The sequence below is a fragment of the Agelaius tricolor genome, unplaced genomic scaffold, assembly GCF_023055355.1.
Source record: "Agelaius tricolor isolate 1412-34295 unplaced genomic scaffold, bAgeTri1.0.p SCAF_4, whole genome shotgun sequence".
Taxonomy (NCBI): Eukaryota; Metazoa; Chordata; class Aves; order Passeriformes; family Icteridae; genus Agelaius; species Agelaius tricolor.
The window spans coordinates 45,460,096-45,488,089 of record NW_027269264.1 but is presented as its reverse complement, the minus strand read 5'-3'; the positions used below and the strand labels follow the sequence as shown (position 1 = coordinate 45,488,089).

General features: G+C 38.1%; 1 protein-coding gene across 2 annotated transcripts in view; it reads right to left on the bottom strand.

Moving 5' to 3' along the window:
• The window catches only part of FYB1 (FYN binding protein 1), a 43,870-nt gene extending 32,119 nt beyond the window's left edge, over positions 1–11,751 (bottom strand). For both annotated transcript variants that reach the window (XM_071425502.1, XM_071425503.1), the window contains exons 1-2: positions 11,573–11,751; positions 4,935–6,063 (exon numbers count right to left, since the gene is read on the bottom strand). In XM_071425502.1, coding sequence (XP_071281603.1) covers positions 4,935–6,036 — 1,102 coding nt within the window. In that variant the 5' untranslated portion in view covers positions 6,037–6,063; positions 11,573–11,751. The remainder of the gene's footprint in view (positions 1–4,934; positions 6,064–11,572) is intronic.
• Between the last annotated feature and the right edge of the window lie 16,243 nt (positions 11,752–27,994).

Below are 27,994 nucleotides of genomic sequence, written 5' to 3'. Positions count from 1 at the left end.
TGTGAACCAAAATAGGTCTAGAAAATAAAAAGGTGAAAATACTTGCACCAGTAGGGCACAGATTGTTTCAAATTCAAACATTACGCATGCTGCATAGGTTTTATCTCTGTAAGCTGATAAGGAAATATTTAAAGAGTACAGAGAAATTAGAACTTTCAGCTCAGAGAGAAATTTCAGTACATATCAAACTTCAAATATGAGAAGTATGTGCTAATCATTCCTGTAATTACACGTAAACAGACTACAAAGCTTTATTTTTTTTTGGAGCTAGACAACTTCTGGGTTCAAGATGTATTCTACAGTAATGGTACCAGCAACATGTCCAGAACTCCATCACCACAGTACTTCTGTGTAGCAGGGAAAACAAGATATTTTCCAACTTGACCATAAAACTGTCTATAAAACAGTGTGATAAGCTAGATGCACTCTCTTGCTAAAAAAAGTTGTAAAGTAGGCTTTAAGCAAAATATGTGTCAACTTAAAGAATGGGAAAATTTCAGCAAGTTCTCATAACTTTTTCAGTCTATAAATTAAATTTAGTTATAAGCTCTGTGTTCACATTCTTTTCTGGAATCTGGACAGATGATTTCAGAGCACTTGAGATGTTGGTACAGCAGAGATGCTTTTGTATTGTGACCCATATAATGCAACCACATGATGAAGGTGCATAAATAGGTGCTTCTTCTTGTGAATCAAAACGGGTGAACAAAAGAACAAGATTTCAGAAATTAAGTTAAGGGAATTTTACTAAGCAGAAGTAATTACTCAGTTCCATCAGTTCTACTTTTTTCTTTCCAGCAGCTTCCTTTCTGTCACCTTCCATGAGAAACTCATGGCTGTCGTTTTTCTGCATCCTTATGAATTTTCCTTTCTAACTACTCCTCTTAGCACTTTTTCTCAAAGGCTGCTCTCATACATAGTGTAATCCTCAAGGCACTATGTTGAATCCATCCAGCACTGACCCTGCTGAAAGGTGGGCAATGGTTTCAAGTAGAGCAGGATACCTCATGTGCCTCATTGAGTCCTTTGCAGAGGTACAGACCTATTGAGTGAATATGTTATGCATATTCTTTGATTCAAAACAGAAGGGGCCTCATAGCCGTTTAAACTACATGTCAAATCTCTGACCAAAATTAACAGGTGCACTCGCATGGCTTCTCTTCTGAGTCCTAAATTCTGCATCTTAGTTTCTCCATTCAGGAGTGGTTTTAGCTGACTCAATGGGATTTAGGGCAGTCAGCTGCAGAAACAACTGCAGAACTCATGTGCAGACTATAACAAGTGTAAACATGAGAAAAAAAAGTTTTCTGTGCCTCCATCCTGTGATAAAAACAACCCACATCTTACTGTTAATTTTCGAGAATCAGATAATCTTGAAGGGAACAAATGTAGCACATAAGCCATAACAAACAAAAAGGTAGATACTTAGGAGAAGATCTGCCAGTTGCAGAAGCTTGGACAAATCACAATGGAGACATGTCTCCTGACGTTAAATGGATACAATTTATTCCTTTAAAAATAAAAATATACTCTAAGACATTTGGAAAATGTTGCAGAATGTTGTAGCTAAGGCAATAATCAAGCATAATGAGTTTAAATACTAATTTGCAGTGGGTTTTGTGTACTTTTCCTTCCTTATACACAACCGCAGCAAGTTGCACTCTGAGCAATTACCCACAAGGAAACGCTCAATGTTGGTTTATCTGTTTTCTTAGGCAGATTGACTAAGTAAGTAAGTAAGTAAGTAAGTAAGTAACTATTAACTAACTAACTAACTAACTATTATTAACTAACTAACTAACTAACTTAGATAAATAGTGGCCTCATTCATATTTCTCTAAGGATAGTCAAATTAATTTTTAAATTGCAGTGATTAATTTTTTTTCAATTCTATAAACCATACTGGCAGTTTAATCTACAGTTTTGTCCACATGTTTTAGCAGAATTATGTGACAAACCCTTGACCTTTTAAGGCAATGCTTAAAAAAATCCAGAGTGGTAGGGTTTCCTCCACAGCCTTAATATTCTTTGTTGTGGAGGCTCTTAAAAACTCTGAGGAATTTTCTCCCTGACTGAAGCAGACTGACAGCATGTGCCCACTTTTTATTCACTGAATAAAACTGAAGCCCCTGGTGTTTGTTGTTCAGGAGTTGTGCAGAGGTGTGTAGAGCCTCTGGCTGGCTTTGTGTGTTGGCCACCTGTACCTCTATGATCTCACTGCGCTGAGTGTGGTTCTCATAAGCAACATTACAATTGTGGCCTCACATGGAAAGCTGTCAGCAAAATGACTTTGTTTCTCTTCTTTTTTCTAAGACCTTGGGTGTTTATTGTAAAACAATGTAGTTGTTATTGCTTTCTGAACACAGAAGGCACATGCACCTGCATCATTGCATCATTGATTTTTAGCTGAGGTAAATATGATCTGTCATGGAAAGTTGCTGCAATGGGACATACCACAGGAATTTACTATTCTGCCATGTATTTGCAGGCCCAGACAGGAATTTCTTAAAGCCTGTCTTCACTGGAAAATAGTAGCATGTCAATAGTGAGACTTTCTTGAAAAAGACATTTGTATCTACAGAAGTTTTATCATGAAAAGTTTTTCAGGACTACATGAAAATTTCTAATCCACAGCAAGGCCAACATCAAACTAACATCCCTTAGTATTCATGCAGGCATGGTGGATGATTAAAATCCTTCTCCCACACTTAATTAAGACTGTTGTGTCAAAGCTAAGTCCTTCAGCCTCTAACATTTAATGTAGTTTCATGCCCAGTGAATACTTATTTTCAAAAACCAGTAAAACAGGTTTCATGGGGAAGGATAACAACCAAAGCAAAAGGGGTGAATTAATACTTCTAAGAAAGCACGATTCAAACTCATGTTTTAAATCAGGCGATACAAGGTTTTCTATAACGCAGGCACATTCCCCTAACACAAGTGTAAAAACCACTAGGTGTGGAGGTTTTCTCCTCTCAAAGAACAATGCAAAGCCTAACTTTTGCCCTATTACAGACCAAAAGCTCTAAAGGTCAGATCTCAGAAAGCTTTGTTGAACGGAAAAATTATTTTCATTTGCTTAGTCTTCTTTATTTTCAGCACCTGAATCACATCAGCAAATTATGCAACTAGGGAAAGCTTCTGTTCACCAGGACACAGTAATGAACAGGAAGAATTTGTGCTATGAGGGGTGGCGTCTTCCTGACATGACTTTGATTCTCGAAATGACAGTTAAGAAAAAAAACACAGATCAGTTTTTTTATGTTCCAAGAAACCCATCAACAATGAATAACTGTTAAACTGAAAAGGAGTTTGTTCAGGATTCACTCTAGAACAACTTGCCTGTCCACCAGAACCGTTCTGTGTAGGCTTCTGGCCACAATGAAATGGGCTGCATTAATTAAAGCCAAACAGAATATCAAGGTCTACATGCTAGCTCTCTGAGTGAAGACTGAAGTTCAGGGACACTATGGACAGCTTCTCACGGATGTGGTTTCTAAATTTTTCACTCTTGACCTGCCCCTATGACTGTGAGATAGAAAAGACCATGTCTGATCCTTAATTTCTACTTAGTTGTGTGTGAGTTTTGCAACATAATTGAAAACCACCTGGGCCACCATGCTGGGCAGCTCCATCCTTAGCTCATGTTCCCATGACTGTCAGGGTGCTGGCTTACCCCTGCTTAGTGACAACTGGACACCCTCCTTCTAACAAAAATTGTGATATTCTTACAGCCCTGCCCACAGTGCTAATTTAAAATGTACAGGCTAAATATTTCTTATGCTCAGTTTTAAAAAGATAATGAAAAAAATGCTTTGTGTCTATAACTGAATGGGAACGAGAAAAAAAGTCTGAATAAACAATGAGCAGAACAATAAATAAAGATTCCTCAATTAGTTACTTAAAGTAAATTTAAAAATATATTTAAAATAAATTGTCATTTTCTGTATTTCCAGCCTTTGTCAGGATTTCTCAATGTTTTAATTAGCAAAGGTCTTACTCTTACATAACCAAAACATTTACTTGTGTAGTTGGCTGAAAATGCTGTCTTTTTGTATTGAGATTGTATATGAGTCTATTTGTCTTAAAGATATAGACAAATTTGCCTGATTTGAGGACCTTGGCCTGATCTTGTATTTGTCAGAACATTTCCTTAACTGTAAGGTAATAGACAAAAGCCAGAACACAGCAGCTGAAAAGAAAGCAAATTTTTTTTATTACCGATACACTCCTAATCTTTGAGTAGAATTAATAGTAACACAACATATAGCTGCATGCAGAAACTGTGTTTTTAATGAGTTCTTTTTCTCTTAAGAGAAGTCAGCTCAGAGCTTTTTCATGCTGCCATAGCCCCTCTGAACCTCTCCTGCCTCAGGAAGACCTGCATTATGTGTACTCAGAAGTGCTGAAACACAAGCCATGCTGTATTCTAGACACAGAAGGTACAAGGACAAATTATGTTTCAACTAAATTACGTGAATGTACATGATGTACCACACATGCACAATGTGGAGTTAGAGCTCCACTCCACTGTCAGCAACTTCAGAGCTCCTGATCACACCACTGGGAATCCCCCTTTCCCACTAACTACACTTAAAATTGAAGCATCTAAGTTTGATCTGTTTAATTAAATCAGGACTTAAATGCCTGTTGAGAAAATACTCCCTGACACAAGTTATAGCTGCATCTGAGTAGTTTTAAGAAACAGGTGAACCCAATATAGTAAACATTCTTCCTGAACTTTACCACTGAAGGATAGAGAATATAATTTTAATTTCTGTACAGAAGAGACAGAAGCCCAAGTTACAGCTTTAAAGGGTTTTCTGATGCATGAGTTATTTCTGAACAGAAGAGGAGATTCCATCTGAAATTAACCTGGTTCTAAATGCATCAAAAATCTAATACCTAAGGAAGTAAAATCAAAGTGGACTTACTGAATTTTTGGTGGATCTTCAGGAACTTTTCCAGGTTCACAGAGGGGGGTCTGCTGGGCTTTTTTGGGGGCTGGCCCAGATTGGCCACTGGCGGCAAGATTTTCCGCTTGGGCATTCTAGAACTCCTGTCCTCATCCTCTTGTGATTCACCTGATGGTCTTCCTGCAGCAAGCGCCGTATTCATCTTACGGAATTTATGAGAAGAACCTGATTCTTCCTCGGTGATTTTCTTGAGGAAGATGTTCTTGGCAGCACTCATTCCCTTTTCTTCAGTGTTTTCTGCCACAGTTTTGGGAGTTCCTTTTGATAAGCTGGACCTGAGGCCAGTAGGCTTCAGAGCTATTTTAGGAAAAGTACTGCCTGGAGCTTCTGCAGCAGAGTTATTATTTTCACCTATTTCTTTTGCTTCTTGGCCTGCATGTATATTTGTTCTAGGTCTAGACTGTCTTTGCAGAGAATCACTTTTATTAGAGGCATCTTCCTTCTGAGATACCTCTTTGTTTAGAGAAGGTTTCTGTGCAAGAAGTGGCTTAGAAACAGGAGGCTTGGGCTCATTTTCTTGTGTTGCAGACCTTAATTTTTCCTTAACTGCAGCTACTTTTGAGAATTCCGGTTTTGCCTCATTCTCCTGTGATGGAAAATTTAAATTAGGTTTTGATCCTAGAGGATTTTTTTCTTTATCAGGAGGAGCAAGCAACTTGTTCCATGCAGGTTTTGGGTTCAAAGGCTTTGGGTCCTCTTTTGATGGGTCACTGGTTTTGATAGAGAGTTTAGTGCATCCAGCTTTTTCATCATTTCCTCTGTTAGTGGGCTGAAGCTGAACACCAAACCTTTGTGCCACTTGGTTTAAATGTGGTGGGTTTGGATCTTTCTCTGGTTTATCATCACTTGAAGGCTTGACTGCCAGAGGAGGCTTAGGCTGAGCAGGTTTGTGAACACCACTGGGTCCTGGACAAAACGCAGTATATCCTTTATTTGTAAATTTCTCAAGTACTGCTTTCCTTGTCTGTAATCCTTTGGGGATGTCTTGTCTCGGGATTTTGAGGGGTCGACTGTTTGAAGGATCCTCTATGCCTCTGCTACATCTCTCAAATTTCTCCATGAGTAACTTCACCCGTGGCTTCGGATTCTACAAAAAGAAGAGAAAAACAAGGGCAGAAATGGGAAAGTACTGTTGCAATGTTCACAAATACTGTACTTTAAAGAGTTTCCTGGTCTGAGGCTTTACTACTGCTGATTGGCTGAGGAGGTGCTGTAGCTCATCTTCCTGTAGAGTTAAGAGAAGCTGAGCGTTTTGTTGTATGCTTGCAGCATTTATACGATATTTTGAAATTTTCATTCAGGTGTTGCCTTTCAGGTACTGCAGGTCCTTTTGAGCATATTATAATTTCTGTTTACTTTTGGAATTGTGAACTGAACACAGAATAAATGTAAGAAATTACATATGACTTTTAAATCAACCTACCTAAAAATTTTATTTTCCTGTGATAAGAAGTTCTTGTACTGGAACTTGGGGGAATCTACCAGATTCATGTTATTCCTGCTAACTTTTTGGAGAACTGCAAGTTCCTTTGTGAAAACAAATTCTTCTGGTTGATGTATGTGTGTGTCAATTTTTCTTTCCTTTCTCAGCAATTTTTTTACTTTCTGCTCCCCACACTCTCACTTTGTCCTTATTTCTCTTCTCCATTTTGAATATCTGAATAAAACTGTGCATGTGTGGGTAGTAAATGAAAATATGTGAAGTAAAATTAAAATAAATGACAATCAATATACACAGATATTGTCAAAGTTACTAAATTTTTTATTAAAAAAAAGGAATTTAACTAATTACAAGCGAATAAAATCCAGCTTCATTCAAAAATAGATGTTTTAATTTGTCACCCCAATTCAATAAGTTTCAGGACCCATCTTAACTATGAGCAGAACCCAAGAGTTCAATACATTTGAATTCAGGAAAAATAAAACACATCACAGTGCAGGATGGGAGCAAAACGCAGTGAGCTGGTCCCACTGCACTGGGCAGGGGCCACCTTTGGGTTCCAGGAGCCTTCTTCCCAGCTTACAGTGGCAGCAAGCGTGCAGCTATGGCAGATACATTGATACATAAAATTCACAAGTAGGACCTGGATTTCCTGTGTGAGTTAAAATGTAAAGTTTATGGTACAAAGTAGGTAGGGTTCTGAATCATCTGGCTGTAAACAAAGGACTATTGCTACAAAACATAATAAATAAGTGTTGGAAAAAAAAATAGAGGTTTAAGAATGAACTGTGTCTTAACTTACTTCACTTCGGCAAGTGCTCAGTGGTTTTTTTTTACTTCAATAATAAAAGCTTCTTAATTGGGCTTTTGCTCCTTTTGCCTTCCGTTTGATTGTATCTCATTACATAAATAGCCTGTTAAGTTGGAGTAGTTATATATATATAGAGAGAGAGAGACTTCTGCAACTTAAAGGTAACTATCCCAGTCTTTCAGCATTGCCAAGAAGTTAAATCTTTCCAAACTGATTGTGTCGAGCCACAAATTACTAAATGCAGCCAAAGCAAGATAGGCATAATGAAACTTATACCCAGTGACCACATTGTTGGGTATTTTTGTACCTATAAAGAAGGGAGGAAGTACACATTTACTATGGAGATTATCAGGTTTAAGCCATATACTGTTGTTTGATGCATACACACACACACACAATTACATTGCAGAGGTATGTATATGCAAAACTAATTATTCAAGATTTGTCCCACAAGACCTCACAAGGCCCTGATTTTACTCAGGTTAGACGATTCAGTGCCAGAGAGAATAAAAAAGCCTTTTATCTCTGATTTCTTTTGACTTTGTACTAATTAATGATTTTTTTTCCTAAGGTCTCTAAGAAAATCTAGACCACCAGAGATACTGTCATTACAGCTTATGTCTGAAGTCTTCAGACCTTCTAAGTTAGGATTTGATCAGCTGCTTGGCCAGCTCAGCTACTCATTTCTTTCGAAAGTCATAGCAATAAACTAATTTCTTTTCCACTTCTTCTATTTGAAATATAAGAAAATTGCAATAGCAAGATTACATTAATTACATGAATTACATTCATACATGCTTTCAAATGCACTGAACCATTCATTCCTGCCATGCTAGGAGTGTCAGTGAATTTTTAAAAATAAATTTCTTCCCAACACTGTGAACAAACCTTGCCCTAGTCATGCATATTTACAGGCCCAGCAAGAGGAAAAGGTTCCTGGACATGGGGAAGAGTTTACAATTAACAATAAAGCCTCTTTCATTTACTTGGTAAAGAGAATAGTAAGAATCAAAACAGAGTGAGAAACTTTGTGAAATCTTTCTGCTTCTTTTTAATGTATGTCACCAGCTTCTGCCATCAAAAGCTGTGTTACAAGCCATGCAGATTTTAATGCTGAGCCTGACTGGTCAGGCAGACAGAGGGGAACTGGGGAAAAAAGAAAATTTTTTGTTTGTGGCCCTGATCATAGAGTAATCACCACAATTTCTGTGCTTTCATTCCCAGCAGTGACAACAGTTACCTACAACATTATCACATACAGTAGGTTGTAAATCATGAAATGGGAACTTGAAAAGATTCTGAAGAGAGATTAAGTTTCCCCTACCCTTCCCCTCTAAAGTGCAGAGTATGTGCAAAAGAGGACTCTCATGCAAAAGCTACTTGGATTATTTTCTGCGCTTTGATCTCTATTGGAAAATAGAGATCAAATATTCTGTGCAAAATATTCTGGCTTTTCAACTTTTGATCTGAACAGCAAGCAACATAAGGAGCTCAGTAAGATTTCCTTTATTACAAGATGGTTGTATTATTCAGATGTGTTTGCTCAAATCTAGAACAATACCTACGTGTTAGCTCTCATGCCATAGATACATTTTTATACACAGAGCTTTCAGAATCTCCCACTGCCTTCAGCAGAGACTCACAGAGGTATCAAGTTAAACTTGTACAGAATTGTTACACTACACCTTAGTTACACCTCAGTGTTAACGAATGCAATTCTCCCCAATTTACAACATGGCTGTGCATTTCTGTACAGAAGTACACTGTAATGAGAACACAAAAGTACATTAAAAAATTCAGTTGTATTCTTCCTGAGTTTAGTATGGGTATTTCAGTCTCAACTGCAAGCCTGAAAAAAAAAAAGTTGGCTTTTTTTTTTTTACTTTGGCATAAATATAACTTTATTATTTACTTTCCTGTCTTGGTGAAGCCAAAATATTATTTCAGTTCAACTTCCCCTTGAGGCCAAGCTTTCTTTAAACAGCAACACTGGATCAGTGTTAGATACAGAATAGCAGATGTGTGTGCATACAATCATTAATTAGGCAAATGAAAAATATGTAACTTCTGACTGTACAAAGAATTCATTCAAAATACAAGCAGATTTGATTTATAAAGGATAAAACTCCCATCTTTTCCTAACTGTAACTTTTATATTTCTATTCCAAATTGATGGGGTCAAAATATACTCTTTAAAACTTAAAATTAGATCTTGGTGAGTTTGTTAGAGAGTAATAAAGATTATATAACTATCCCTTTAAGAAGAAAACTATGCTTAATTATGAATTCTTTGATAGTGAAATAACCAGAGAAGCTAATAACCACTAAGGGAATTGAGCTCCAACCTATGTGCAGGATATAAGGAATAAGAAAATGGACAAAAATGGCAAGGAAAATTACACAGAGAACTATAGAAAAATACAGATGTGAAAATTATTTTGCAACTTCATATAAGTCTGATACAACTTCTACTGAAGTTGGTCAATTTGAGGCAGTCTAGCTTTTTTTTTATGTGGCAGTGCCATACTGAAATTGTGATAAATTATTGCTTGACTACTTTCTTTTCCAGACACCTCAGAATTATCATTATGCAAATTTGTTGTTTCCAGAAGACATTTCCAAACTGCTTTTCTTCCCCTCGAGTCTAGCTGTAATTACTAGTTCAAGAGTCCCTCTAAGATTAAGTGCAGCATTTGGAAAGTGAAGTTGAGAAGTTGCGATGCTCTGCACCTATAAATGTGTGCAGCAGAAGCATGAAAAGAAGACAAAGAGACACAGTTTGTTCATAAAAGACTTGCTGATACAATGGTTGGTATGAAAGAGAAATGAGCCCTCATCAGAAAATACTTAAGGGTGAGGAGACAGGCTATTCTTCTGTCTGGGGTGTCCTCTAGGATGGAGAGGATGGAGAGAAATCTAAGGGATTCCCCAGTGAGAGGCTGACAGCCTCGAGTTACCCTAAGAGCATCATTTCAAATATCCCTCTAACACTAGCAAGAAATAAACAGCACACACATGAGGATATATGGTTGTCAAAATTAGACAAGGCAATATTCCAGCCTGGTCACTGTGTAGTCTGTATCTTTTCAATTGTGCATTCCTCTAAACCCCTCTTATCTCTCTTTTGCCACTTTTTCTCCCTTCTATCGAATCATAAAACTGTCTATTCATACTGCAGAAAAATAAAAGGCAAGTTCCAGATGAGTTTGAGGCCAGGATGAGTGAGGGCATAGGGCTTGACCAGAACAGCCAGATTACATCCCATCTTGTTCCCAAACTACTTCCGTCAAAGACAATGCATAAAATCAAAGTATCAATGGAGGCATGATCATCTCTTCATTCTAGGTCCTAACAGGCTCACGACAAAGTTTCTCTCTACATGGCTTTTTTTTTGGTACCTGTTTAAGTGAAAATAAGAAATATCAACCACTGGCAACTTGGTTTTCAACAACAGAAGCCTGGTGGCTTCAATTTTCCATCAAGAATTTGTATCTGATATAAATAGAATACTTTCTATCCATTTCTGTAAAATGATTGCATTTTTGTAACATGGTTTTTACATAAACACAAAATTTCATGATACTCAATAATTTTCTTTTAAAAATTATTTTTATCATGTGCCTTCTAATACCCTTTATCAATTATTTATTTCGGATAATGTAAATTTTCTCATGATCTGCCCAGAAATGAAACAGATTCCTTTTCTCTCAGAAGCCTATATATGTATAATATATACAGTAACTGTCTTATGAATGTCTTACTTGTCTGGTTATCCCACTAAAGTGAATTCTCCAAATCTCAAGAAAGAAAAATTTGAATCCCTGTCACTGTGAAGTTCCTACCATTATTTTGAGAATTTCAGGATCCCATATGATTTTAAAGGAAGTTTTGTTTAATTTAAAGACATTGAGTAGCATTTTGACTCATACCTGGAAAGGAAAATACTTTCCATGATGAACTACTAACAAAATGCATACACTGACATCTCAATCCAGAGTACAGTACATTATTTTATACTGACCCATAATTTAAAAAACAAAGCAAAGGGAATAACTAAAAATTAATTGCCTGTGAGTGATACCACTTCTGCTACTATTCAAAATGCAAAGGCCACTTAAATTAGGACTACTTTTAGTAAAAGTAAATTTTAGTAAAATTTTGGAGATCTAACCACAAAACTCTGAGAGAGAAAACTCCATTTTGTCAACTTAGTATCTTTTCAACTCCTAAATACAGTAAAATCTACAACTAGTTAATTAAGCTATATTCAACACCTTGTACTGATTCTATTTCTTCTGGAACTTTCCATGGCTATTTTTAAGATGAACATGTGCAACAGTTTACCTGGATATCCCAAAGCTCTCCAGTATTTTGAAACAAGCAGTAAAACTGGCTCCCTCAATGCGACAATCCTCGGGTGTAACAACTTAACAGCCTGGTCTATTTGCTAAAGAGGAATTCTGCTTCTCACAGAGGAGTTCTTGCTTCTCACAAGATACACTTGTGGGTTTCATTATCATGAACAGTAACTGCTCTCCACAGGATATTAGGCAAGAAGTGCTGGAGGAAAAGGGAACTAAAGTGTGTTCAGACTGGTTGGCTGCTTCCATCAGCAGTAAGCACCATGTGATATCCAAAAGTATTGCATTTACCCCCTATTGCGTAGCCCTGTGAGGCGTCCTCGGTGCACACAAGCCTGAGCCTTTACAGAATAGCTGCTAAACAAATGTGTGAGGCAATTACAGGCATATAGGGTGGACTGGCCACAGGTCCAGTGCCCTGCTACCACTGAGAACCACACATGCATGTCAGATAGCATGTTCCTTTGCTGCCTCACATTCACCAGTGGGATCTTGACATTCTGCTGGCCAGTTTTTAAAAACTTCTGTTATGTGGAGATATTAAAAATAAAACAAAACAAAACTGTGATCATACATTTCTTCTGTCCTTCCTCCTGTGTGTTTGAGTTTGAAGGATGATATAGGATAGAAAAGTCAATACTGAGTAAATAAGCTTCACAAGAAATTCTAAATGTGTGCTTGTGCTGAAGGTAAATCAAAACCACAAAGACTGAACCCCTTACAAAATACAGCTCAGTGAATTTGCTGGAGCAGTGCATGGGGAGGAAATTGCAGAAGAAAAGCTGTCTGTCTTTGAGTTTAATTAGAAGTTAACTGAATCTTCCTCATGGTCTACTACTCTCCTTCTGCACAAGCTTCTTAGTATTTTTTGAAATATTTTGAAGTGTTAAAGTAAAGCATTGAAAGCGCTTGATATTTCTAGCTTAATTTTACAAAAACTTGTAGCTTAGCTACTTCAGAAGTTTATTAGGGTGTTGGATGGAGCTTATTTGAGTTAGAAACACTGCTGCATGCCAATGAGTACTGATGTTTTTCTAATATAACATAATAGTTTTTTGTAGTGGGAGAAATGTCGTTCTTTATGCTATTCATTCAGCTAAACACTGCATTTTATTTATAAAATAGTATTTATTTGTGAATATAAACAATTATCACAGATGATAATGCATTTATTATTAAAACTAAGGGTAAATATTAGAATTTGTGACTTGCTGATGTATCTGGCAGCCTTCATGACTGTTTTAAGATGGTAACTGTAGCAATAAAGTCATTTTATGTGGGTAAACACCACTGCAAGGGTTTGCTCACAGTACCAGCTCTAGACAAATCATGCAATGATCAAAGAACTAGCTTATCTTCACAGCTCTGAATGCTACACAGTTCCTGTTGTCTTCTCTTTCATCCAATACACAAAAATAAATATATCCCTAACTGACAGAATGCTCATGAGAATGTAAATTGCAACAAACATAATGAAAATAAGTTTAAGCTGTAAATTTCTGTGAAACTTGCCTATCTGCAATATCCACCATGTGCCTCATTTTACATTTGCAGGTGCAACAGCTTCCCGAAATCTCTGGTTTTTTTCCCACTTATTTCAGTGAAGGTTATTTGTGAGTGATATAGGGAAATTAGCTATTTTTAGGTGAAGAAAGAATCTGAATAAATTAGTATTTTAAGTAACAGGACCTGAAAGCAGTGTAAAGTTATTTTGCCTGTTTCACTTTTCACAAAAACAACAGCAGCAGCAACAACAACAAAATCACTAGTTCATATTCAAGGAAAACAAGGATGCTAATAATGATAATGCTTTCTCATGTATACACATGCCATCACATTCTCTGTATAGATCAAACGTAGCATCTAAATTCCAGCACACCAGTGGTGTCTTACTGCTCTTATGTGGAAATGTTATGACTGCAACCTTATTTTTTTTAATCAGAGCATTTATTTGGATGTTTCCATGTAACTTTGGGAAAAGTGGCTACATAGGAATTAAGTTTGTCAAAAATTAAGGAAAAAAGAAAGGGAAGAAAAAGTATCGGAACCTTGGCCATTCAGGAAGAGTGTGGCCAGCAATCCTCCCCCTCTACTTGGCTCTGCTGAGGCCACATCTGGAGTGCTGCATCCATTTCTGGGCTATTCAGTACACGAAAGAAAACAAAATACTGGAGAGGCTTCAGCAAAGATCAGAAAGATGATTTAGGATGTGGAGCATCGCACTTGTGAGAAGAGACTGTGGGAGCTGGGTATGCTCAGTCTGGAGAAGAAAAGACTAAGAGGGGATCTTTTTAATGAATAAAAATATCTCAGAGGTGGGTGCCCAGAAGATGGAGTTAGGTTTTTTTCAGTGGTACCTAGAGACAGGACAAGAAGCAGTGTCCATAAACTAAAACACAAGAAGTTTCACCTCAATGTGAGTAGGATCTTCTTTCAGTTGAGGGTGGCAGCTCAGTGGAACACCTACCCAGGGCAATCATAGAGTCTTTCTCTCTGGAGATACTCAAAACCCACCTGGACATGTTCCTGTGTAACCTCATCAGGAGGGCCGGACTGGAATCTACAGAGTTCCCTTCCAGCCCTAATGATTCTGTGAGACTCTGCTGTAAATGTTAGTTCATCTTTTTAAGACATTTTTCTTTAATCTACAGATGTTCTTTGCTCCAAAATGGTTTGAAAAGTCAGGCACTTCCATCTGAATGCCTCCTGCTTTCCAATTCAATGGTCACAAAGAATATCATAGTTTGGATTTTGTTACCTCCACAGCTGTGTCAATATGACTGTTTAAGTTGCTGTAAACTGAAGGAACACAATACAAAAAAATTTCTTTATCTTTTGACATTGTTTTTAACCTGCTTCATTTCACTAACTGTAAGTGTATTATATGATTCCAAATAAGGAGAGACTGTGTAACAGAGTTAATTGTGGGGGCAGGTGGGAGAAGAAAAAGGCAAAGATGACTGGTTGGGGCAGCTAATATTTAAACCTGTGTATATAGTGGGAGCAGGACGGGAGGACACTATTTGGAAGAACACCTTTGGACAGATGCATTAATATTATTAAAGCAATTTGAAAAACTCTTTCCTAAGTCAGAATAGTGTTGCTCTGTAATATACAACACATGCAAATATGTGGAGCACAGAGCAAGAGAAAGTCAACATTAGCGGGGTTTTTCACTGAAACTTTGCTTCCTGCCTTCTCCTCCTCTTGCTCACAGGGCTTTTGCCTCCTAGTTGTTACTGAACAGGTTATATTTCTGTAAAAAGAAGTCTATGCAGCAGTCAGGGAAGAAGTTGGAAAATTCTTTTAACTTTAGCACATTAGAGTATGGTCCCCGTATTCATGGTTAATGCTTAGTTTTGTACCATACAGGGCTTAGTGCAAATACCAGAGATTAATTTGGCTTTGTGTTAACTCCCTACATCTGTGACTAATAAGTCTTGTGCCAGCTAATGCTTCCTTGTTTACTTCTATCAGTGATTACTATGTACTAGCTGATATCTTAGTTTTGAGAACAAGGATTGTGTGTCAGAGTTAAGAATGATAAGAGAAGTACATTATGACCTGACAGTCTCAAGGAGAAAACTTTCATCACAAGATCCACAACCATATCAAAACATTGAATTGAAATAATTAGTATATATACATGTATTCAGGAAATGTGATGAATGTGTACTAGTTTCACAAATATAATCTGGTCTGTTAGGTTATTGAACACATACGTTTTAAGGAGAATTGCCCATGCACCCAGTGTTACTAATAAAGTAATATTGTTTTTCTTAACTAACAAGTTTGTTGGAGATTTTATTTCCCAGCTTTTGATGACATGGGGACAGACTTGGCACAGGAGAAGAAATAACATATTTATCAATCATCTTTGTACATACTTGTACTGAAAGTTTCAAACTACCTGGTTTTGTGCCGCTTCTGGGGTAACATTTTGAGTACTTGAACCTCATCAGGGGGCAAGGCAAAGAGTCAGCAGTTCTGCTTCACAATGCCATGCCACTCCCCAGTGTCAGAGTTCTGCGGTGAAGTGCCATCTTGCCATGGCAGTGATTTTGGAAATTACCTGATTTTCAGAACAAACCTGATATTCCTGAACACTGGCAGGAGCTTCTGCTTGCATTTGCTGCGGCGCACTATGAGAACCAACATTTTTCGTAGGGTAAGTTAGTGTTATCTTTGTGTCTGCAGACAGAGCTAGACTTCCTCAAAAACATGCTGCTGCATTTCCATCGCTTTCTCAATTGAAGGCAGTTTTAGTATTTCTGACAGAAGTTTGGTCATAAGCAAATTAACAGCATTTCCTTGTGTCTACATGCAGTGTCATGCTTATGGGAACAATCTGGCTTTGCAGATGCTGTTTGGGAATACTGACATGCAGGATTCCCTGGAAGATCCTCATCTCAGTCCTGGGGCTCTTTTAAATTCTTGCTATTGAATATTTATAACCTTATAACCATTTCCTGTTATTAATATATTTATACTTGCCTGAACAGGGAGTGCAGAAATCTGTTTCCACTATTTATATTTTTCTACACTAGAGACAGGCAGGATTGACAAATTCAAGAAAGAAGTCAAAGGACACTGGCAGTGTCCTTGCCCTGACTGTGCCTTGTGAGGGGCACGTTTCTGTCATGAAGAAAACCCCAGTGCACTCCAGGGCATCACAATCAAGTGTGTGTTAAGATCCTGGTTTTCTGCTGGAGTTTCTGCACTGTAATAAATCACAGTCCTTCCTCAGGACAGCTGAAGCTGATGAAAAGCACTTGCTGTACAAAAAAAAAAATTGCTTCTTTGTGTGACCTGAGGAGAACTCAAATCTCAAGCAATTTTTATTTCAATATAAAGCTCATATTCAGGCATTAGCTGTCATGTTCGACCAAGGGATTCACCTGCACTGCCCTGCACTGCCTTCCATGCCTGTCCCTGACCCCAGTGCACACTGCTGTGTCACAGGCTCCTCTCTGCCCCTTTTACTGCCAAGCTCACCCACACGGGGGGCTCAATGAGGTGGCTTTTGAATGAGGCTTTTTGCCCTGCAAGCAGTGTGGGTTCTGCTCACAGCAGCACTCCTGTGTTCTGTCTGCCTGGGTTCAGCAGCAGGAGCTCAGGGGGAATTGAAAGCAGTGCCGCAGCAGAAAACAGACAGACCAAAATGGGAACACCAGGCTTTTGCTAAACCTTCCACAGGGAAACCCCCTGGAAGGCAGAGTTCACTATGACATGAAGAGCCCCCATGAATGCAGGCACAGAGCTCTCTATGGCATGAAGAGCCCCATAAATGCAGGCACAGAGCTCTCTATAGCATGAAGAGCCCCATAAACGCAGGCACAGAGCTCACCATGGCACGAAGAGCCCCCATGAATGCAGGCACACAGCTCACTATGGCATGAAGGGCCCCCATAAATTCAGGCACAGAGTTCACTGTGGCATGAAGAGCCCCCATGAATGCAGGCCCAGCCCCGTGAAACAGGAGCTGAGGGGGCTCACAGAGTGTGCCACAGCACCACTGTCACACTCACCCCACAGCTCTATCTCAATGAGCGCCACCACTGCTCAGCAGGGGTAGCTTGGTTACACTATTTAATTAGCTGAATTGACGGTGATGTGAGTGTAGCTGTGATGGCTGAGTTTGCAGTAACCAAAGCCTCCTAGTCTGAGGCAAGGGGGATGTGGGGGAGACGTGGTGGCCATCTCGGTAAGGCAAGCTAGCCACTCAGACTCTGGCTGGCTGGGAAGTTGCTAGAAGCTGTGTATGAGAGGAAATCAGAAGAAATTGGGGTGAGAGGGAGGATGGAGGAGCAGGGCAGGGCTGGGAGCTGCGCACGAGCAGTTTGTGTGGGGAGAGGGCCTCTGGCAGCTAGGGAGGGTCTGTCCTGGTGAAGTTTTGCTCCCTCAGTCCCCCTCCTCCGTGCTCCTCAGGAATGCCTCTGCCGGTGCCCTGCCTTCCCGCACCAACCGCTCACCGAGCCCCGGTTCTGCGCCTCCCTGCCCGGGCTCACACTGTCCCGGGGGGACGCGGGGCTGGACGGGCCCGGTGCAGGCCTGAGAGCGCGGGGGCGGCGATGGCAGCAGCTGCGCCGGGGAGGGGAGAAGGGAGCGAGCCCGAGCTGCGGGAAGTGCACACTGGGACGTAAGAGGGGAAGGGAAACTTTCTCAAGGAAGAAGTTACTTCAGTTTCCACCCTATATACCCTCATGTGAATGGCTAAGCAGGGGGTTATCAGCTGGTCTGGCTTCCCCTTCAGCATCTCCACCCGCAGCTGCTGATACCAGAAGGAAGTGGGAAAGCAACAGGGAGAACTTTAGCAAAACACTCCTGACTTCCCTTCCTCTTCAATATGTCCCTCCCTGCCTCCGCCTGGAGGCAAAAAAGGTGTGCAAAGAACCCATGCAAATACCTCACCAGGAGTTGTGTAAACCTGTGAGAGGGAGACAGGGGCACCCCACACTTTCATACACAAATTTAACAACCTCCTTTCCTGCCCTCTCATATATTAAACATGCATCAGCTCTTCAAGTCTCACATGCTATTAGTGCAGAGCAGCAAAACAGAAACTCTTATTTCCTAAAAAGCATCCAAGCTGCAGGCAAGGTGTTGTTCTGAGCTGTTTGGCCTTCTGCACCACCTCAATGGGGCAGAGAAGCCTTGGAGCTGACTTCTGTGCCTCTTCAGGTATCACCTAGTTCAGGTATCTTAGGCTTTCTTTGTGAAGTGGGTAATAAAGGGCCTTCACCCTTTCAGGTATCCTCCTTAAACCTCTGAATGAAAGGTTTCAGATGAGAGCAGTTTAGTTTCTATTAATATCTGATGATTTCTTAACAACAGCTCTTCAATCTTTTCATTTTAAAAAGTAGAAGATCAGACCTACATTTGTTAGCTATTCCCCAATTCATATTAGAGGGGTCATGCTGCTTTTGCTTTTGTAAGATATTTGCTTAAAAACTCCCAAACAAACAAAATCTCCTAGATTTTCATGATCAATCTCAATTACTCAAACACACTATGGTAAAGTTTAGAAAAAAGTGAGTCTTGATGAATGCAGATTTACATCTTTCTGTACTTTATGTGCTCTCAAGAAGTTACCTGGGACAAGTGAGGCTAAATTTGAACCCATCTGAAACAGAAAGTTAAAGCTCAAGTTAAATTTTCAGTTGCCAGGAACCTTTCACCACTCTGCTTCTGTATCTTTTCCCAGTGCTTCTGTGATAATTAGTCTTATTTATTAGAACTATATCTAAAACTTGTAGAGTCTTCTCTCCTGGGCTGAAATTTAGATTTTTTAGTTACCATGCATGCTACATTGCAATTATTTTTATATTCTAAAGCAGGAAGGTGGAAAGGGAAAGCTTAAAAAAAGAAGACAATGATATGGCCTAAATAAAAACAACAAAGAGAATGCTCCCACATCATAAACATTTCAAAACACAAAGTAACTTCAGAAAGAGTTTTAATCAAAGACAATAAAGTTTAAAAATGAAAATATAGTTTAATCCAAACATCTTTAAGAAGAATGTTTCTGGAAAAAATTTCCTAAATCCTTCTGCTTAGTATTTGCTTAATGCCTGACATCCTTTCTATGTCCCTATCCTTCAGGCTTTTAAAAAGCTTTGGCTATCCCAGATCCCTTATCTCAGCGGGCGGTGGCAGGTTGGTCACAAAGCCTTCTGGCTTTAAAGAAACTGGTTAGCCTGTGATATAAATGCATAAACAAAAGAAAGGAAAATTTAGTTTAAGTGAGAATGCATTCACCTGTGCCGCTGGCAATCCCAGCAGAAAACCAGGATCAATTTTCCATCTGCTAAGAGTCCTTTTGGTCAAGTCAGCTTAGACAGAGAGTGTACACAACCCCCTTATTCTGAAGCCTTGCTGGTATAGTAAGAGTTTCTTTCAAAAGGAACATTTCTTCTTTCCTATCCCACTCTCCTGTCATTTTCCAAGACTTTCCTCTCTGTGAAATGAGAGTAGGTGGGCTGTGTGTCCCCTTCTCCACCATACACCTTCCCTGCGGTCAGATGGGTCTCACGTTTCAGGCACGCACAGAAGGGAGCCCTTTAACGCTGCGCTCTCTCGGTGCAAACAGCCCGAGCCCGTTTTTAACGTGGCGCCTGTTTTTCCTGGGTGCTGGCACAACACTGACCTCTAATGGAGGAGCCTCTCCTGTGACAAATCCTAACCTTCCAGCATCATTTAGATAGGGAGGGAGGCGGCGTGGAAAATCTGCTGACCCTCTAAATTGTACCAGCATTTGATTTCCATCACTGTTAAAAGAAAAATAAAAGAAAAAAACAAAAACAAAAACAAAACCCCAAAAAACAAAACAAACAAAAAACAAAAACCAAAAAAAAAAAACAACAAAAAAACCCCAGCCAAACAAACCCTCAGAACCCCAACAACTACTAAACCAAACCAACGAGAAAAGGAAACTAATTGGTATTTTTTTAATGTGTTGTTTCCAATGCCTTTTTTGCCTCTCACTCTGTCCGTGTGCATCTCTAAAATGAGTATGACACACTTCCATTAGGCATTTGAAAACAGCAATAAAGCCTCTGCTTTGCCTACTTCTCTCAGCTTCCTGTTTGTCATGTGTCCTAGCTCCCTGATCACCTGCTGTGAGCACAGGGAATTGAGGTGCTGCTGTTTTGTTTGCTCAGTGCCTGCCTGCAGCCTTGCCTAAGAGGCAGAGTGATGCTTGTGAAGGCTGACCTAGAACAGAGACAAGACGGAACCAAAGAATAAAGTAAGTATTTATTAGAAGGCCTTAATGGATCCACCTTGGGCAGTACAAGAGCCCAGCCAGAGCTACACCCAAGATGAACCCAAAATGATCACAAAATGCATGAGTGGTCATGGGGTCTCACACTTTTATAAGTTCTGATCCATTTGCATATTGGAGTTAATTGTCCAGTTATATCTTTAGCTTATGAAGTCCCATCCTTCTTATTTTTCTGTCTTCAGTCTATGTTTGGTTATGCTCATGGGCCTGAAATTTGGATCATTTTTCCTTGGTCTCCAGCTAGAGAAAGAATTGTTTTGTCTCCCTACTCTGTGAAGATAGCTAACTATTCTCTAATATGAAGCTCAGAAGTACACACAAAAGCAGTACAGAATCTGAAAAATATAAAAGCTAAAACCTGAGACATCAAGAGAAGCTATGGCTGCTTTCTTAACTTCAATCACACAAATTTAGTTACTTACCAAGTCTGTTATTTGCACTGTTACAGGCACTTGAATCTGCTGTTTATACAATTTGTGTGAATGAGAAAGGGAAATTCAGCAGTGTCTCTTTCAGTTTTGCTGCTGCCTCAGAGAAGTTACAGGCCATGACTGATGAAGCAGCATATAGCAGCTTTTTTGCTGCAGATGCTAAATTGTATGGAGAAAAAATAATCCATTTTTTTGTTATGTAAGATCACACTGCCAAACTTTTACTGAGCATGGGCTAGACTGAAATGTAAGGTGAGTCTGCGGAGTATTTGTCAAAGATTGGGCCGTTGGGTAGATCATGAATTCAACAGAATATTTTTATTGTGGAGCATAGGGCAGCTGCTGACTGTCATGAGGAGAAGAGCAGCAGAAAGTAAAAATGCAGCAGTGGTCAGCTTGGGGAAGACCATGGTGTTCATTCTGTTTGAGGTATTGCATAAATTTGAGCTGGAACAGCTTCTCTTATGGGATGATGAAAAAAAATTTGATAAAAAACTCATGTCATGTAAGGAAAATGCTTGAATCCCTGGAAACTTAGGTGCGGAATAATGCATTAAAGACTGATATCCATAAGAGAATAAGACAAGACCACAGAAATCATAGAAGCAGGACCACTGGGGAATAAACACCTGAAGATATAAAAAGGATTAACAAAAGGATTTTGAAAAAAGTTTAAAAAATTACTAAGAGATGGAGAAGATCAATGGCTGTACATAAATTGATGTTTTGAGGGCCTTTTTAGAAAATAAGTGAGAGCCTGGAGACATGATTTCTGAAACTTTTTCTTCTCCAAAGACATAAGAAAACACGTCTCCCTATGACTCACCTTCAGAATCAAAATGCAGATGCCCTGAGGGGTTTAGAGAAGAATCATGGTATTATATAGAGGTTGTGACACTTCTCTAAAACTTAGCTAAACAAGTGTCTAATGAGAAGAAAAGCTATTAGAGATGTGTCAGCAGAAGTGAAAGGAACACCCAGCTGTAGCTGCAAATATAAGATGCACAAGATCCTCTGATCCCCATTTTATTCTATGAAAATTTAAACTCCCTAAAATGATTAAATAATTTTGTTTATAATTATGGATTGAATTTGGCAAATTTCTTATTTGTCCTATTTGTAAAGGTGCAATAAATAATTTTCATTACTTTTCAATATCTTCCAGTTGAGGATATTGCAAGTTAGGGCAATTCCAGCACTGCAATTGTTCACAATTTCAGTGCTGGAACATGTGTGGCTTTGTTTTTATACATTTCTGTGTAATTTTTCCATTCTTAATTTTCTGTGTACTTCACCTTTTACATAGAGGGTTGTGCCTGAAGGCAGGTGCTCTTTTTATTCATTTCATATTTTTCCTGTAAATACTCCTGAACTCTACTGAAGAACTACTTTTATTCTTTTTTTTTTTTTTCTTAACTATGAAAAAAATCAGTATGAATGGTTTGTAAGAAAAAATATCTAAAAAGATGACTTTCTGTTGAAATGAACCCACACATCCCAGCAGGTTCTTAATCCTAGAATGTTGATTCAGGTGTACATGATTTACTGATAAACACTAAAACTGTTCCTGTCACAAAAAGAGTAAAAGTGCACCTTTAAATATTCTTGTGTTATCTGCATTATGCTATCTGGAGATGTTGACAAAGTCACATGATATGTTCTGTATCAGCTTCATATTCACATTTGTTTATGCAAATGATTTATCTTTGCCTAATTTACATACCTAACACATTTTCCTATATTAGTTTTCCCTCTTCCTCCCTCCCCCCATTCCCCACAAATATGAAAAACTTTAACAAATAAAGATCATATGAAGGGTATTGTTCTGCATCCTAAGCATGTCTGCAAATGTGTTTTTTGTCCAAGTTGCAAAGTACAGGGATGGGGAAGGTTTCAATTCATTCAGCATCTCTTAAATAGGCTGAAATATAGCCTGATTTTAGTGTGAATATTCTGGTGGATGTAGTAGTAGACCTGGCTTGCCAATGATTTTCCTTAGCCATATGATGAGGCTCTGAGGCTGGCAGGACCCCAGAGAATACCTAGGGAGCTGGTGTGGGTGAGGCTCTGAGTGCAGCGTGTCCCTCCGTGCCAGCAGAGGGCATTCTGCACACACAGAGCGGAGCTGCCCTCGGGCTCTGCCGGCAGTCCATCTGCTGCTTGTCTGGCTTTACCCTTACTGTGTTTTTCTTACTGCCTTAAAAAGTGAGTAAAAAAAAAAAAAATTGGATTTAATTGGGGCAGAAGTTATTTTGCAGAATTTTTGAAAGTAAAATAAATATCAGGGGAAAAAATTTATCTCTCAGTGTTTCTCTATGTCTTATGGTCCAGTTCAGCTTGATAGACAGAATGTCCATGCATTGATGCATGTTTAACAAAAACAGTTATATCCTGAACGATTTATTGTTTTTAGCCCTAAAAGATGTATTTTGCACAAATCCATTTCAAAAGTCTGCTGAGTTCCCAGTTATGCAAGATCTGCTGGTCTTCTGTGGCTGTCAGAAATCCAGTAATCTCAGTGATTTTTGCAAGCAGCTAGAAGTTCCTTCACACAGGGTTCCTTAAGAGATAGTTCCTTCTGAATGTGGTTAGACATTCAGCATTTTATAACCAACATATAATTATATATAATATAATGTATTTCTGTACAGAATCTGTAGGACTTATTTTTTATTTAAACAAAGAGTAAATCCAAATAGATCAATCAAGTTCCTTGGCTGGCCTTATTTCCATCAGAAGATTTATTACTGAATTCACATATCTTGAAAGTTATTTTCTTCTTAGAGTATATCTGAGAATTACCAGTATCACTGCAAAAAGATAGACATGTTGAGGAGTATTTCTCTAGGTCAGGAATCAATGCAGCCTGTCTTGGCTTGAAATCAAAGAAAAATGCAACTTTTTCCTTTGGGTTAATAAGCTTCAGTCTCACCTGTCTGAACTATTGTTGTTGTTCTGCTATTTTTTCATCTCATTTTATATCCAAGTGTTTTGGTCTAAACTTTCCTCTTTGGTGATGATCAGAAATGAAATAATGAATTCTATGTTTTGGTCATCATTTGGATTTCAGGTTTCTGCAGGCCTAACTTTCTTCTCTATATCTCTTTCTGTATGTACTGAAACCAGATTATAACAAATTTCATGTTCAAAATGTTCATTGACTATTTTCTCTTCTTTTTTTGTAATTTCTTTTTCACAAGTTTGTTTTCTGGTGTAATACTGCCACAAATCAAACTTTCCTTAAGTGCTCCTCACTCAATTTTATTTTTTTACTTGTTTTGCTTGCCTCCTAATTTTTTCTTCTGTCTTTTTATTTTGCTGTGATATAAATTTCTACCTGTGCAGTGTCAAAACTAAGACCAAAAAATGTCATTTCCTTCCTTGGTGAAGCACATGGTTGCCTGCGATGCAAAGATAAAAGCATTTCCTTCCCCATAGTTCTATATAGTCAAGAAAATAGACTAAAGGAATACAATCATCATTTGCATTACTTTGAATTGTCATTCATATTTGGAATCAGGGAAAACAACCTGGTAATTTGAAAAGATTTAATCAAGATAATGAAACTGTACATTTTTGCATATTTTCAAACTGTATTTGTCAACAGCAGAAGTTCAGCGATCAACATATCCACATGCATATTGTTTCTAAACGAACCTGTTTCTAAAAGCAGCTAGACACTTGAATCATGCCAGAAGAGTAACTGTGCACTTCCTGTGCAGTTTGTGATGTATGATTTTGCAAATATAAATATTCCATATATATTTGGTCTCTTCTAGTACAAGTTAAAAAATCCCTGTGGCAGCTAGAAATCAGCAGGCAACAGCACAGCAAGATGCTATTTTGGTAGTCCTTATTCAGATCCTGTTTATCCATATGGAAATCTAGAGCAATTCAAGTGACTTGAATTATTGGTGTAAGCAAATATAGTATTTTGACCTTTAGTACTTGATTCTACACAGGGGGATTACAAGAGAAATAAAAAAGTAAAAATACCTGGTTTAAATTTTAAAACAAATTTTAAAATTTTTTAAAATTGTCCCTTATGTAAACTTTCCTTAGGATTCAGGAAGAATTCAATCATAGTGTAAAGCAGAGAAAAATTTAACCAGAAAACTCAGAACTTTGTGAAGCATTATTGAGAAGCGCTTTCTTTATTCAATCTATTTCACTGTTTTTCAAGTAGCACTTGCAATAGGCAACATTTTTCACCTCTAAGTATCACAAGGGACTTTTTTTTTTTCCTTTGAAACAGGATTAACAGCTTCAAGTCAACCTCTTTATTAATTCTGCATCCAGGGAGAATAACTGTTTGGACATAGGTACCATGATAAATGGTAAACACAAGCTACTTCAGGAGTTCTAAATTATTTCCAGAGCAAAGATGGCCTGAAAAGTTATGCAGATTTCTTACTTTGCAACATTTATCTGTAAAAACACTAAAATTATCAGTTTGATTTAATAATAAAATACTTACAAAAAGATACATATGAAGAGTTTAAAGAAACTGAATTTCTAAGGAAACAAATTCTATCGGTTTGCTAAACACAAAACCCCACAGCACACTTCCCATCCACCTATACTGAAGATATACTGATAAATTCCCTTATCTTTTTAGTTACAAGTCCTGCTGAAGCAAAATAAGATTGTAGAATTTTTTTTAAATCTATTTAGAAGGTGTGATCCCTTCCCATTTCTTGGTTAGTGTCACATTGACACTTGACTACAGAATTCCTCTGGATACACAAATTAATTTGTCAGTTTAGCCTTGAAAGAAGTTGTTTTACTTAATTTTGAATGCCAAAATCAGTAAATCAAATAGAAACCAATTCAGATGATGAAGGGCCTAAAAATGAAAAAAGTTTCCTCATGCCCTCAAAAAGAAGAAAGCCAGATTCAAGGATTTGAAAACTGTTAGAAATAAATTTAAAGTTTTACAGTCTCATCCACAGCAGTTTTAGTGCTAATGCATTAATGTAGTAAAAAGTAAATTTAAAAAGTCCTGTACTTACCATAATTTCAGTTTTTCTGTCTCTACAAGCCTGCTGGGGAGTATGCACTGTACTAGAGGGAGTAAAAGATGTTCTTTGTTCTTAACTGTGAATGTTCCTTAAGAGAGGATATGTGGTCTATCCAGCCTTCACAAGAAAAGATATCAGCAATATTCTTGTTTTGCACAGTATCAGAGACCTAGCAGAATTGTAAACAGTATTTGTTTGGGTTACATTGCACTGCTGTGAAGGATGAATAGGTTTTATTCATTCACTTAGTTACTTCCAAGATTTTCATGAAAACCAGGTCCATGCTGATCATAAAATTATATAGTTATTCTTTTCAGTAAATTTTGACTGAATTAAAAAGGCAAATGTATTTTGGTTTTGTTTTTCATACTCAGTGTTCCTGAATTTACATATATTTAGGCTTCACTGTGAATGCCATGCATGTTTCCTTCTGACCCAGACTTTCATGGTTGTTCAATGCCTGAAGGAATTTTCTATTTCTAATAAGCTGAACTATATTTCTATCAATTAGCCTTTAATTATTGAGCTCAGCATAGATGATACTATCAGAAAAATAGGATTGTCCTGCTCTGACAGGGTATTACAGTTCTATAGTGCTGCAGATTTCCTGTGCACAAATTTAAAGGAAGAAGGGCATATGGCCATAAACTTCAGTGAACTAGATCTAGGAAAAAAGCAAAAACTAAAACAAAGTACTTAATGAAAAGGGGTGAAAGAAGGAAGAAAGGGAGTGAAGTCCTGGCTAATAGAGGAAAGAGGGTAGTGGTATATGTTGATGATGCCTAACTTCTAAATAAAAATCAGTTGAGTTTTTGGTAAGCAATCTTCTCAGTGTGAATTAATGGGGATAAATAAATATTATAGTAAAATAACAGAGAGTACTGTGTCTGTGTCAGAAGCAAGGTTTAAACTGCATTCTGTGGGGAAATCAGGATTTCCCTAAAATCTCAGTGTTATAGCACTGAAAAGATTACTGTATTGCTGTAAGTCCTGAACCATTTTCTTTCTATTAAACTTTCAATGGAATATTTAAATACAACCTATTATATAGATAATAACAAATACAACTACAGATACTTATAAGGACAATTAGCAAACACACTACCTATTTTACTAAAACCAGGAAATCACCAGGGCAGCTACATGCTTATTTTCTTGAGCAGAAGAACAATTTTGAAAAAACTATTTGAATGAGAAAATATCAGATATATGTAGCAACATCTAATGTACGTTTCACTAACGAAGGATTATGTCTGAATAAATTCATACCTGTTTTGCAAAGTTTAGCTGGCATTTAAGGCAAAGGTAATACAATTTACTTTATTTGTCTAGATTTCAGCAGAGTATTTCAGGTGATATCCTTTGTTGAATTTTAAGTGACAGGAATTGGGAGAAGATGTGACCTGTCAGAAAGAGTGTAAGGTAAACTAGTGTAAGGTAAACTAGCTTTAAACACCTAGTTTAAAGCTAAATCACTTTAGTGGAAAGGGAATTATTGAGTTTAGTTAGGATTACTTGTAGTGTTCTGCAGGCATCAATCATGGGACTGATCCTGTCTGATCCATTACTTGGGTCTGGTTCAAGAGAAGGTTCTTGAATTAGGAATCTTGTTCAAGGGCCTGTACTGATGTTATCTGAAAATGTTCTAAACTAAGCGGTTCTCATCCTGAGAGGAATCAAGTGGTTATACAGGAAGGAGGAAAAGAGTTTTTGTATTGGAGTGACTCAACCAAATTTTAATTACAAAGTCATATACTTAAGGCTAGAAAGAAAATTTTTTGCTTTGTGCCAAGGACACAATGAGTCACTAACAGGACATGCAAATGTGGAAAGTACATGTAATTTGAGTGCAGATTAGGCAAATGGTTTTTGGGAGAGGCGGGAAAAGAATTTGTGCAAAGGACTGATGAGGGCTTGTTTAGAGTCTTGTGTGCAGCTCTGGTTGACTACTTTGAGTGACCAAGTGGAGACTTACAGTGTGAGTAGGACTACCTGGCTTCTGAAAAGACACTGAAAGAGCTTACCTTGGGTAACTTAAGAAAGTGGAGATTAAAGGTTATGACAAGGTCTGTAAGTATCAAGGAAGAAGGAGTATTTATACCAAAAAATATGGGATTGAAATCAAGTGTGTGTCTAAATAAGTTGCAACTACATTTAAAGTGGTAACTATA